Source organism: Lolium rigidum, chromosome 3 (genome assembly GCF_022539505.1).
Source record: "Lolium rigidum isolate FL_2022 chromosome 3, APGP_CSIRO_Lrig_0.1, whole genome shotgun sequence".
Taxonomy (NCBI): domain Eukaryota; kingdom Viridiplantae; phylum Streptophyta; class Magnoliopsida; order Poales; family Poaceae; genus Lolium; species Lolium rigidum.
The window spans coordinates 323,079,514-323,092,528 of NC_061510.1; the positions used below are offsets into that span (position 1 = coordinate 323,079,514).

At 39.7% G+C, this 13,015-nt stretch overlaps 2 protein-coding genes across 15 annotated transcripts; both read right to left on the bottom strand.

Moving 5' to 3' along the window:
* Positions 1 to 1,171: 1,171 nt before the first annotated feature.
* On the bottom strand, positions 1,172 to 7,921 carry LOC124703817. 4 transcript variants are annotated; one of them, XR_007003317.1, is made up of 5 exons: positions 6,366 to 7,627; positions 5,883 to 5,938; positions 3,200 to 3,371; positions 2,058 to 2,148; positions 1,172 to 1,552 (listed from the first exon to the last, which is right to left on the bottom strand). XR_007003317.1 is itself a non-coding variant. In XM_047236052.1 (2 exons), exons 1-2 carry the CDS (start codon positions 7,851 to 7,853, stop codon positions 5,723 to 5,725), a joined length of 564 nt encoding a protein of 187 aa, XP_047092008.1. In that variant the 5' UTR covers positions 7,854 to 7,921; the 3' UTR covers positions 3,845 to 5,722. The 4 variants fall into 4 exon arrangements, 1 of the variants encoding a protein (XP_047092008.1); XR_007003318.1 differs by having other exon boundaries at positions 5,883 to 5,987; positions 7,506 to 7,625; XR_007003319.1 differs by lacking the exons at positions 1,172 to 1,552; positions 2,058 to 2,148; positions 3,200 to 3,371 and adding an exon at positions 3,845 to 5,808 and having other exon boundaries at positions 5,883 to 7,628.
* Positions 7,922 to 8,511: 590 nt separating this feature from the next.
* LOC124703819 lies at positions 8,512 to 12,623 on the bottom strand. Of its 11 annotated transcripts, none has more exons than XM_047236054.1 (6): positions 12,542 to 12,623; positions 11,711 to 12,137; positions 10,456 to 10,531; positions 10,271 to 10,340; positions 9,508 to 9,742; positions 8,512 to 8,893 (listed from the first exon to the last, which is right to left on the bottom strand). In XM_047236054.1, the coding sequence occupies exons 2-6, from the start codon at positions 11,744 to 11,746 to the stop codon at positions 8,771 to 8,773; spliced, it is 540 nt and encodes a 179-aa protein (XP_047092010.1). In that variant the 5' UTR covers positions 11,747 to 12,137; positions 12,542 to 12,623; the 3' UTR covers positions 8,512 to 8,770. The 11 variants fall into 11 exon arrangements, 8 of the variants coding, with proteins under 8 accessions (XP_047092010.1, XP_047092009.1, XP_047092011.1 ...); XM_047236053.1 differs by having other exon boundaries at positions 11,711 to 11,853; positions 11,967 to 12,618; XM_047236055.1 differs by having other exon boundaries at positions 11,711 to 11,853; positions 11,957 to 12,618.
* Between the last annotated feature and the right edge of the window lie 392 nt (positions 12,624 to 13,015).

Below are 13,015 nucleotides of genomic sequence, written 5' to 3' on the forward strand. Positions count from 1 at the left end.
GCTCATATCAGCTTCCTTCGTTTCAAAATAAGTGTCACGATTTTTTCATATATGTATGTATCTATACATCAAAACGTGTCTAGATACATGCAAATGTAAATAAATCTGTGACGCTTATTGTAGAATAGAGAAAGTAGCAATTAGATAGGGTTTTTTAGTGTATCGGATATTCGGATTAGTTGCAGCCGAGTAGGCCTCTTTTTTTCAATAGCTTGGCTCCGTGACCATAGTTGATTCTCTTTCAAAAGTCGGATCATAAACACTCCTATGATGCCAATATAGTGGTAACGTCATAATATTGAGTGATATATGTGTAGCAAAAAAAAAGTCATTGAAACGTATTCATGCGGAATCTAGTTTGAGTGGGGACTCACACCAGGGTAAAAGGTATATGTTTTGTATTACCTTTCAGAATCATGTTCTTGCAAATATTGGAGCGACTCAATTTTTTGGATGTTGAATGGCATTCTGCTAAAGTAAAATCAAGAGAGAACTGTAGTCTAGGTAATTTGTTGAGTTTGTGTTGGCTCCCTTTTTCCTCTGAGATGAGATGTTTTCTAGGATATATTTTAATTCCTACAGGTCCTTTTTGCAATCTGCTTAAAAAATGAGGACATTATAATTACTCAACAAAAGTAGATTGTGTTTTCTTGCTTCATTAGATCATTATTTGACTAGGTTATATCCACAAGGTTGAAGATTCCTTAATGATGCTTAAATGATTTCCTGGAGTATAGGATTTGGATGAGCTCGAACTCACCTTGTACTAAAGGAAAGGATCCTCTCCGGAACGCATACATACTAGAAGGACAAGCGCGCTTCGCCACGCCGCCTACCTGGCGTTGTTGCATGTCCTAGCCTGTGCAATGTATCAACGGGCATTTTGTGGATGGGAGGGGTGTGCTTCATTGCGTTTTGTCATTAGAGAAACTAGCAAGGAAAGGCGTGGCGGCACGCCGCGCCAGGATGACAATTAAAGTGTAAAAATTGGTTAAGTATTCATGGTAGAGCTGATAGAGCGGTGCCACGATAAGTGGTGTGATGTTTTCCTGTGCTCTATTGGATCTTTGCCGCATGCAGCTAGATAATTGATGACCAAATCCATACGGAGTAAGTAATTTGTACATGGCATAGTTGTAGTACTTGGTTCACTTGAATGATATATCACCATATAACTTGCAGACATAGTCCCCTGTCTAGTTCCATTTCTATCCAATATCCAAGGAATGCTGCAAGACTGGTATACTAAAACTGCAGGTGTAGGACACAGTGCCAACATAAATGGTGAAAAAAGTGGCACCTTGCAACTGACAACATCTTACTGACTACTAATCATGTATTCTTGCTATCCATGGAACATGACTATAATCATCGACGTGGTTCAGAATAAAGGTCATCTCTTAACATCAACATTCATAACTCAAAGACACTGATCCAAAATCCCAACTTTTCATCTGGTCTCTAGCTCTATGACCGACTCCTCGCGTCCACAACCAGCAGTCACAGCAGTCGCTTCCTCTGACTCCACAAGAAGCTTATCATTCCAACATTACTACGACAACAAAAATTCTCAAGTTATGACTACTTAAAAAAACAGAAAGTCATTGTAATAGATGAAAAGCCGATCTTCTAAATCCCCAAGTTTGCCCCATCCAAAGCACTTCATGTGGAGCTCATCTATATTCCGTATAACTTATGTGTATCATCACTCAGTGTCTTGATAGGTTCAACATTGCAAACCGGAACAACAAAATTTCATTGCATTGGATAGTTTAAATTTATCATTCGTTATATTTTTGCACTAATAAAAGCATTTGACTACAGAAGCCCACAGCGATAGTGAAATATACTACAGAAACCTTTTTAAGAAGAGCCACAAGTAACTTTAAGGATCATGAATGGCGAAAACCGTTGCACTCAATCCACAATTTTTTACTTTCTTAGCTATTTCAAATTGAGCTGACAAAAGAAAGAGCAAGAATTTGAAAAGGAACCCACATATACTAAATGTATGCTATTAATCTAAGAGAACACTTGTAACCCTCTACTGTACTCACAAGTAAAGAAACACAGACTGGCAGCCACCAAAAGAAAACCCATTTGGGTGTTTAAGTCCAACCCATATATCACACGCCAAGAGATCGGACCCTAACACAAATGAAAAAAGTTAGATATCTGGATACTTGAGAAAATTTAAGTCTGCGAACAAATTCATAAAAGGTGCACTGAACGAATTATTTTACAAATTGAACAAATGAAGTTAAAATGCCAATGACAACAGGACAATATATCTTCTAAAATCGGGCACTAAAGAAAGTGAAGAAGCCAAAAAAAACAATTGTGAAAATTAGAATTTTGATCTTCTGAAAGTATGCACTAATGGAAGATATAAAGAAAAAGCAGGGTAGTGATCAGTTTAATTAATCCAAATGGGGACCGATGTACAGATGCGACGTAAACCTATAGCTTAGATTAAGAACCAGTTGCAAATACATATATGATCTGGTATCTGCAAGAAAGTATCGGTCATGTTCTTTCAAATATGGTTTAGAATATGGTAAGTCAGAGTTTACAGAAGAGTGTGCTCAATTAGTTTATAGTCTTTATTTGTTGCCAGCACGGGGTTGATGCACAAGATTGTCGAAGTTTTCACAGTATATGAATATGAATTTTAAAGCATGCTTGCAGTTAAGAAGAGAAGATCAAGCTTAAGGTAATGAAATACTAAATGAATGGTAAATATTGTCTTAGATCTTAATTAGTTATCAGCAGAATAAGTAAGCCAAGAGTGTCAGGTAAACTTAGAGGTTGTCCTAAAAGATAAATATAAGAAATTCCTAAAAGATATTGTCTTAGATCTTAATTAGTTATCAGCAGAATAAGTAAACCAAGAGTGTCAGGTAAACTTAGAGGTTGTCCTAAAAGATAAATATAAGAAATTCCTAAAAGACTGCAATTATGAAAAGACTCATTCTCTGGTTTGTGCGTTCTGGTAGCACTATAAAAGGAAACGCTTTGTAGGAGAACATGGGAATGTGGTTGGGGTACAAAGGATCCATACCGGAACTCTCACTTTCCTTGCTAATCCGGACAGACCAATTTAAGTGAGAAAGTTGGTACCTCTCAAGACAAAACTCTACCAAAAAAAGATCTGGTAATCGGAGAACTTTCTAATGAAAACATAGTTTGAAGTGACTACCGTTGGAAATGTCGGTGCCGTATTAATTTTTCTTGTTTGTATGGAATTTCTTGTACCATTTTTCTTTGAGTAAAGCAAATTCTCAGATAGTGTCCAGCTGATCTCCATGTATTTTTTACACCACATAGGTTATCTCTCGATTCCTTGTTAACATGCCCTCCATTGTATTGCTCTGCATCCAGAAGAAAGTGGCGAGGGGTGTGAATGCACATACTAAACAGACATGTTAACTATATTTCACTGTCATAATCTATTCTACAAAATTATATTCTAAACATAGCTTCAAATTTCTTTTGAATTTAACTTCCAGATCTAAACTGAAATATAATGAAATGGACATTTGTGATCTGAGCATAAGAAACATGAAAAGTTGAGAATACAAAAAGGGACATAACACTTATATGTCGTGATACACTGAAAGGGGTTGAAATTGAGATGCAATGAATTTTCCGTATTATTTTGATTAGATTGAAGTTCTCTAAACTGTGTACAGATGCCTACAGTAGGTAAGTGTGTATACTAAAATTTTCTTCCATTTAAAGGCAAGGAAAAGATATAAATTTCTGTTCAGATGCAGGTCATGCATTGCTACTTATTTTCTTTAAATTGTGCTCCAAGAGAATTACCAACCTGCATGATAATGAGCATCGATTTATTGTACATTTCCAGGAAAATGGAATATTAATATTAACATCTAAAAATTTCCAGGAAAATGGAATATAAATATTAATATCTAAAAAAAACCTCACGCAAATCCACAAAATATCCCATATGCTCATTAGTTATTCTTTAAGACAGCTCAGTGTAACTATTATATCACGAACTTGATTTTTTGGATAAATTATGGGCATCATTGGCAGATGCCTCCCATCCCTCTTTTCTTTCACTTTCAACAAATAACAATGAATTATAAAAATATTAGGAAAAATCTCCACCATGGAATTGGTCTGACATACATCGGCATCTCAGGTTTGAACGTCAGATATGAACAACACTGACAATGCATAGTAGATCAAGCTATCGGGCCTCAATTGTCCGTGGCTGCCTAGCCAATGTCCCCAGTAGCTACTGAGCATTGGTACGTAAATTAATTATCAACTCAATTCAGTTAAGTGTTTGATCAAACTAAGAGAACATGGCTCCTTAGCCAATGCCCCCAGTAGCTACTGAGCGTTGCTAGGTAAATTAATAATCACCTCAATTCAGTTAGATGTTTGATCGAACTAAGATATCATCAATTCGATAAGCTAGGCAGAAAAGATTAAAAAAGAAAGTGGTAATAATAAACTTAAGAATATGCTTATGATGTCAGAAAGAATATTTCAAAAATATACATGCACCCTTTCAATGCTTGTTTCCTCAAAGCACAACCTTTGATGAGAGTGAATCAGTGGCGATTTTTATGTTCAACAATAATCTGTCTTAATTACCTAGAGTGTTACCAACGGGACATCCGCACTACATACCTCTATTATCTTTCTGTTTTCATTATCCAAAATGAATGCAGAGGTTCAGTTCACCTTCGTGCACAGAAAATCTGCTGATTACAATGGAACACAACTGATGGTGCCATACCCATAACGATTTAGGATTTTAGGATTCAGAGAATAAATGAGAAATATATTCTTCTTCAAATCATATTTATTCCCACTGATCTTAGCATGTTTCCTGACAAGGAGGCAGTCTATACAGATAATTTTCATAGGCTAAGGAAGTCGTTCTCTGCATGAAGGTGAATCAGTAATAAATGGCATACCTATTGCACACCATGTACAATGTGACATAAAAGATGGTAAGTGAACCACAATGAATATTCAAGCTCGCATACTACAGCCATATGCTCATCATAAGATGTCATTGCTTGAGCTTGTGCTGCAACTTTGTACTTAGTGCCAAAATTGTAAACGAAGCAGCACAAATAAGATGGAAATGACATGTGATTAGCTAGAGGTATATCATGGATTATGTGGAGGAGTGATCCAAGACCATGGACATAGTAACTGATGTAGATTTCTGAACCTTTCAATAGAAAAGTAAACAAAAACAAAAATGAAATCGAGATGACTTACATGTCATCTCACGGATAAGTCATGAGGGAAATCCCAAACAAAATAAAAAAGAAAACTAAAAAATAAAGCATTTCTATAAATAATTGAAGGAATATCTGATCCAAGTGATTCACAAACATGCCCCACCTATGGATTTATTAAGCTCCAAAACCATACAAAAACATCCACAAAAATCAATAGGCTGCGCTGTCACAAACTTAACTAAGTAGCAAGTATGAAGTTACCAGGATCCTTATATAAAACACATACTTGCTCTTTTAAAGGAAGAATGATTTCTTATTGAAAACAACTAAAACGTGTATATCTCAAAAGATTGAAAAAACTGATATAGTATAATACACGACTCAGTTATTTGCATGACTAAGTTGTTGTCTTGCTGTGTGTAGCTGCTGTCCAAATAAAAATTAGACAGCATAAGAGCATCCCACTGCTGCAACATCAGAGGGTAAAATTCTCACAATTGCTTTTTGTTATGTAAGCTCAGTTTTAATCCACAGCCAACCCATTTTCCCCAAAGCTTGAGGTCGCCATATGACTTGCCTATGCCCATAACATTTATGATTGTTGGTAAAGGGTGAGCAGACAATCGTACAAGTATGAAGCAGAGGACAAACCTGATGAAAATCAGAAAGGTTGGTAAATCTGAATGACCAACTGCTTGAGCTGCCTCCTACATTTGAATAGTTTCCTTGTCAGGTACCTGAATTATTTTCCAGTGTCTGGCAAAGAGATAAAATTACTTCAAAAGAGTGTAACAAATAAAACGCTACCCCATGTTGACCTTGAAACAGAATATTAACTATAGAATTGATTTCCACCTTATGTAGCAATACATACACAGGTCATAAATAATCGAATCATATGTAACTAAATTTGACACTAATTAGAAACCATGGCGATGAAAAAAAAATATTGGGTTGTTTCCTATTGAAGGAGAATATGGATTTGAGCTGCAGTTTTTTAGTTTTTATCATTGTCTCAATGTGATATCATAGATACTAATTACGCTTTAGCTTTGGTGCTCGAGAAATAAAAATGATGGTAAACAATCTATCTACCTAGGGGACCAACTCTTTTCACATGGTGGTAAATAATACCTAGTGAGAGATACCATGGTCTACTAATTAGGGTTTAGGCAGGCTAAACTAATCACAACATTTCCTGTCATGCTCTCACCTGAAGAAACAATAAATCATTAGATTGATCAAATTTTCCCTCAATCAAAAACTTACACTGAAACCCTGCATGGAAACACTGGAATATAATTTTGAAAAGAAAGAAGAATTGTTCTGATACCAAAACAAAGCACAAGAATGTAGAAAGAGATAACTGAAAATAAAACCATGATTTTGATTTGTGCATGTACTCCCCCTTATGCTTCCATATAATCTAGAAGAATTTTCGTTCTTACTTCAAAGGTGATTCATCCCTCATGTAAGAAAAATCAGTATAAATGGACACTTGTACAGGACTAAAATCATGGAAACTTAATATAATTTGAAAGTTCATGCCAAGCTTGGTTTATGCACAATCCATCTTATTATGGCAGCGCAGATTCCAGATCCCATCGCTAAAGACAATCATCTGGTTTCAGCTACGTAAGACATATAAATTACTTTTGCGCAGCCAGAAAGACATTGTCAACATAGTTTAATATTAGAACATGCCTCTTGCTGACCAGCCAGAAATGCCATTTTCCGATACAGCGAACTTACAGTGTACATCTTTCTTGCGAACATCTCAAAATTAACAATTCAACATTTTATAAATCTAAGGCTTTTCCGTCCATGTACGAACAGGGCAATCACATGTCAGCCAAATGACTTAGCCTGCAAAAAAATGCAGCCACATGGTAGAGGCAAGGTTTCAGTAAAAAATCAGAGCACTGCATCATCCGTAGATGTGAAACTCTCGATTAAAACCTTTGCGAGTGCACTTTGAAAAAGCAAACTAAGAAAAACAGATACTTTAGATTTGGTTTGGGAGATTTAGGAATTGAAGTGGCGAAGAATTATACTGGCTTCTCCATAGACGGCAGTTGGAAGAGAAACGGGGCGAGGAGAATCCCGTAACGGATAGCTGGCTTAGGTGCTCTTCACAAAAGATTTACATCAAACATGGAAGCGACATGGGGGATAAGTCGGGGCGCACAGGCTGAGGACAGAGAGCTGACATGCGTACCAGAATTTAGCCGGAGATAAGAGAAAATAGGGAGGAGATGGCCAGAGAGCACTGACCTGTGTTGATTTAGTCGCGGTCGCCGGCGTCCGCCGCTTCATGTCGCCCTCCGATCTTTCTCCATCCTTGCGGGCTCGCAACTTCATCGTCCGCCACCGCACTGCCTCCTCTCCTAGCCTAGCCTTTCCATCTGCGCGAGCAGGGTGTCGGCTGGGGCAGCGCGCACGGCAGGCAAGTTGAGCACGCGGAGACGGGCAGCCGGCCTCGACGCCGGGAGGAGAAACCGGAAGTCGGCAACCACGGCGACCTCGGTAAGGGGAGAGCTCAGAATAGCTCACTCGGGACTGAGAGATTTGGGAGAGATGAGACCCGTACACCACGACGGAGGCGACCACCTGGCGGACCATGGTCCGCGCGCAGGTCCTCCGAACATCACAGACAAATAAATCATCTCCGTGGCCGCCGAGCAGCTACCGCCCAGATCTAAGGGAGGTGACGGCGCGAGCGTGCGCCGGTAGGCTGCAGGCCGCGCAACACTAGGAAGGACAGCCCGCCGCAGGCCGGAGACCCGAGTTCATCCGTTCGCGCACAGGATCGCCACCTTCTTCGTCGTGCTCCATACATAGCGCCACCGCGCCTCCATACGTGACGGTGATGGCTTGCGACACACCTCCCCCGCCTCCTGTGGTACGGGGGGCGCCACCGCGGCAGTTGCCGGCGGCAGCGGCAGCAAGAAGAGGCGAGGGGCTGGGGCTTGCAGCGGTGGATCATGAGTGTCCGGCGCTGCTCAGCGAGCTCTCCTAGGACACGTTTTTTTTATGTTCAGTCGTGTGCTGAAGCGTTGGGTTTTCCCAATATGGCGGGCCCCACCACTGATCGCATGTACAGAGCAACAAAGCTAGAGGCACCCAGCCACATTCATGGAACAGAAGAAGAAAAAAGAACGCCGACTAAAAAACACACATGATAACCTTGGAAATTTCTATGGTACACCTCAACTGCACACGGAAAAGAATTAGTGAAAAGCAGATCACACAAAGCACATGCGTGTCAGCACCAGGTTAATTCCTAAAAAGCCTCAAAATTCTGGTAAAAAAGATGTGTGTTCATCTTTAATATAGTAGTTATGATGAAAAAAGCTTTCATCTGAAAGTTACATTGTTAACAACACAATGACCATATGCATCAGAATATAGCATGTTTTGTTTTCTTTGAATGTATGGCTACAAAAACATGTCTAAGATATGCAAAAAAATATTGGCCAGATCTTAGATTTTAAGATGGAACAGAAGTCTCATGTCCCCCGGCAAGCCACAATTTTCTGTCATTGCAAAAAACATGAGATGATCCCGCCAAAAAGAAGATGAATTGCTTGGAACTGATTGATGAATCTAACTAAAGACCATATTCCAAGCTTCCAGTTTAGTTTGTTGAACCTTCTTTCGACCTGCAACCACATCATGCTTTGAATTCCTGCCCATGGTACAAACTCATTAGTGTTTTTTACAAAATTGGAATGTATAGTGTGAAAACACTACCAGAGATTATAAACACTACCATAGTATACATGAGCTCAAGATCTTACAGAACATATTGTTCCTTCTGTCATGTTTTATCCTCTCGAAAGATTATCCGGACCATGTCAATTTCAGAAACAAAAATGCAAATGTTATAAAATTTTGAATAAAGAAGACTAAACACTTATAGACTCTCTACCAAAAAAGATAAAGATTGATAATCAAGCGATTTACCAATTCTTCATTGGTAAGTATGTTACATAACAATACTGCAACTTCTATAATCAGCCTTAAGAATAATGCAATATGCGTTCCGGCATAAACCATAACATGAAAAGAGCATGTTTGCATTCTTAGAAGGTGCATCAGTATTACGGAATCGGTCAATATTGGTCATATATGAAAACTAAAACCTAATATGTCATGTCCCTCAAGTAAAACAACAGACAAAAAGTTTATACTTCATTTGTTACCAGCAAAAGAGGCATCCTATATGAACTCTGTAAAATCAAGGAGGATCGGTGATATCACTGGTGTGTGTTACCTGGATGCGAACACGGTAAATTAGGTCGGGGGCTCCCAAATCCATGGGGACAGATTCAGATGCGAGTTTCATGTCGAGGAGAAAGACCTCCGTACCAAATGGCGAGAACGACTTGGTAGAGGTCTCCATGATTGGTGCATGGAACTGAACCATAATTACATACGCGTAACTGAACTTTAGGAGCTGGTGGTCAGAGAGGCCGAGCTCAAAGCACCTCTGCACCCTCGGGATCGCCCTGCGGGGAGAAAAAAACACCTTTAGAATGCTTGCATTAGTTGAACACAACAGAGGCTTTAAGATGATCAGTTCTGAAAAAAAAATCGTTCTTTCCCTTCATTTTACTTGGCGAGAAAAAACTGGTATTAGTTATATATGAATTCCATGGCGATCATTGTCATCTGCTCAAGCCACAACAGCTAATGTATATATGAAAAAATTATAAGAAACATAGGGAAAAAATAAATTACAGGTTATTGTATAAACAACTATCCTATATGTGACGAATTGATATGCACTATATGAGCGTAGCCTAACTGAACCCAAAATGGTCTTGTTGCACAGCTCATGTATGCTATTCTGAACAAACTAAGAATACTTCACATTCTATTCTAAAACAACTAAGGACGGTTCACATACTATTCCAAACAATTAAGAATACTTCACATTCCGTCTACCTTTTTAAAGAAACAATCAAAAGTTAAGAGTAGATTTGGCCTGATAGTAGTTCATCAAATAAAATAATATAGCAGTCCAGCAAACAAACCATTCCACGCCGTTTCCTTCCCGGCCCTTGTGACCCGCTGGCAATGTTGTCCAGCACACATGACCAAAAGCTGAAACACGACAATATAATGAACTAATCAGCGAAAGCCAACCATGTGCAACGGCGGACTAACAAATGAAGTATTGAATAACCAGCCAACCAAAGCAGAGAAAATTCCACCTCACCTATAGCATGAGAAGGACCAGCAACAACATCGAAAAATAGAACAAAACCAGCAGACACCACAAGCTCGATGTGAGTCCGCAAAAGAATTACACCCGTTGGAACAAAAGGATTAGGATAAGCAGTGATAGAGAACGTTTTCTTGATTGAATATTAGCATTACTTGTGTCCGAGCTAGCTACCAGCAAGATGTATGTATTACCAACAATGGTATGACCATAAGATCAATGAAAATCAACAACCATATTATCAAAAGGCAGACGGAATATTTATCAGTGGGTACTAAAAACCTGACTGGTGCAATATATGGTATAGGTGTCCCTCGATGAATAACAATGCTTTTGACCCCGCAAACAGAATACCTATTGTAAACTTTGATTTTACATTAATTATATATTTAAAGTTTTCAAAAGCATGGAAATCCTTATAATAAGTGTTCTAAACAGAGTGATTTTTTGATTCCTACAGTCCTACCAGAACTTATGGACATGTACCAGATATTTCTGAAGTTAATTGGCAGTTGGCACCATCAAATTTGAGGTATGGTATCATGGAAAAATGCTGAAATTGAGAAGGAAAGCATGTGCATTGATAGTCCAAGTAAATGAAGTAAGGTATGAAACAGCAAAGGTAAAAATGCCTCCATATTTTATAATTACATGAGAGATGAATGATTGGATGAGAACCACTACTACATTGCAAGTCATTGTCTTGGGTACACACTGCAACACCTCTCGATGTATGCATGCTCTGTCCATCTCAAAATTATTTCATAGACACAGTTGACCATCAATCTAAGCACACCAATCGAGAAACCAACCATCCAATGTATCCATCAATTCAGCGTCCACTAATTCCCTACATCCATTATCGAGGATCGCCTAAACAACAATAGATGGGAGTGGGCTATGTAGAAGATGACAGAAATTCAAGACTTGAAGATTTCTTGACAAAGAACACTAAGGGTGCAGATTGTAGATAGAAGTACCAGACCTACATTTACACAACGTCTCTCTGAAGTAACATATCCTTACAATTAATCTGCAACATTCATGTAATATTTTTTTGTTAGTAAGGTTATCCCGAAATTTGTACCTCTCCCTGCATGCGAATCAACCACATCTCATATGACATCTATATCGAATGTCAACTGAATAGGAAAGGGTACCATCAAGAACATTGCATACCCACCGAGCATAAACCAAAGACTGGATTCCATAGAAAAATGAAAGAGCAGAAGGGAAGGTGCCGCTATACCAGGGGACGGGCTGGAGACGGTGAGGTCGCCGACATGGATGCCTAGCTCGGGCTGAGGACACACATCCCCACGCGCTGTTGAGATCTGTAACACCATCAATCTCCACCTGTGGTTACTTCCACGCCTCTACAAGGCCACCATCCTACCAGAAACGCAAGAACATGCACCCCAAAATCCAGATCGAAATCGTTAGCCGTTGTCGTGAAAGAGAGGGAGAGCGGTGGTGGACTATTTCTCACAGAAACCTCGCTGTACCGGTTCGATGCGATGAGGAGGGCAGCAGGTATTGGCTCCACCGCCACCCTGGCAGCATGAGGGCTGTGGGTGGAGGGGGAGCTGGATTCCGAGTGAGCAGCGGTGACGCCGTGCGAGCGAGGGCCGCGGGAGGCGGCGGCAAGGATCCTCAGATGTTGCCTGGCAGCCGGACTGTTCCGCGAGGTCGGCACAGATATTGCAAAAGGATTCCGAATTTACTCCCAGCGATATCAGGAAAGATGACATGAAAATAGGAGTCACGCCATGTAAATAAATTCAGATAGTAGATAGCTATATTCAGCTAAGTGGGAGGACTATTGCATCTGTTTTCATCTACGAAGAAAGTTACAGATTTTGAAGTTAATAAGGAGGGCAAATCCAATAAAATGAAAGGTTCATGTTGGCATGTAGCGGCACCAAAGAAATATTGGCAATTTTTTTTTTTTTTTGCTGAAATAGCAAACATGACAGTAATAGAGCTATAATCAGTCCGGCTTCCAAGCAAAAATATCAAGGATTATCAGGACACGATGAGCCACTGAGTACTTATCCATCTTTGTAGTTTTACCTCTTACCTGTATTACATCCATGGCCGCCACCGGCTGCTGGGCATCCGCTCCTATTTGCTGCAGTGCCTACTACTATGCCCATGGGTAGAGGAAATAGCAGATCACACCAACTGTTGGGGCTTCTTTTGCAGAGAACCACAATAATGATGTTTCTTTGCACCAAACACCAATGTTTGGGGTAACAATTTGCACAAAACACAAATACTTCAATTAGGAGCCTTAATGGGAAATTAACCACATTAGGCCCACTTTCATAATCAAGGCGGCATGCAACATGGATTTCACAAGCTCTTTGCCGGACATAGATGAACAGAGGAGTTCAATCATGGTCAGCACCAGCACCACAGCTCCGAGGCGGCAAGCGTCCGCGAGGAGGGGCACGCCGGCGGAGAAGGGACCTCTCCCTCACCGGCCCGCTCCGAACCTCTCCCATGGACATCCTTTTGGGTGGTGATGTTGTTTGGATATTCGGTGATAAGA

What these genes read in the sequence shown, in the direction of transcription:
- LOC124703819 (XM_047236054.1), bottom strand. Translation starts at nt 11,746, where the DNA reads ATGTCGGCGACCTCACCGTCTCCAGCCCGTCCCCTG. An exon ending in GAAGGAAACGGCGTGGAATG is followed by an intron (nt 9,743 to 10,270) that starts GTTTGTTTGCTG and finishes TTCTCCCCGCAG; the next exon opens with GGCGATCCCGAGGGTGCAGA. An exon ending in TTTACCGTGTTCGCATCCAG is followed by an intron (nt 8,894 to 9,507) that starts GTAACACACACC and finishes ATGTGGTTGCAG; the next exon opens with GTCGAAAGAAGGTTCAACAA.
- LOC124703817 (XM_047236052.1), bottom strand. Translation starts at nt 7,853, where the DNA reads ATGGTCCGCCAGGTGGTCGCCTCCGTCGTGGTGTACGGGTCTCATCTC. An exon ending in CCGCGACTAAATCAACACAG is followed by an intron (nt 5,939 to 7,505) that starts GTCAGTGCTCTC and finishes ATTCAAATGTAG; the next exon opens with GAGGCAGCTCAAGCAGTTGG.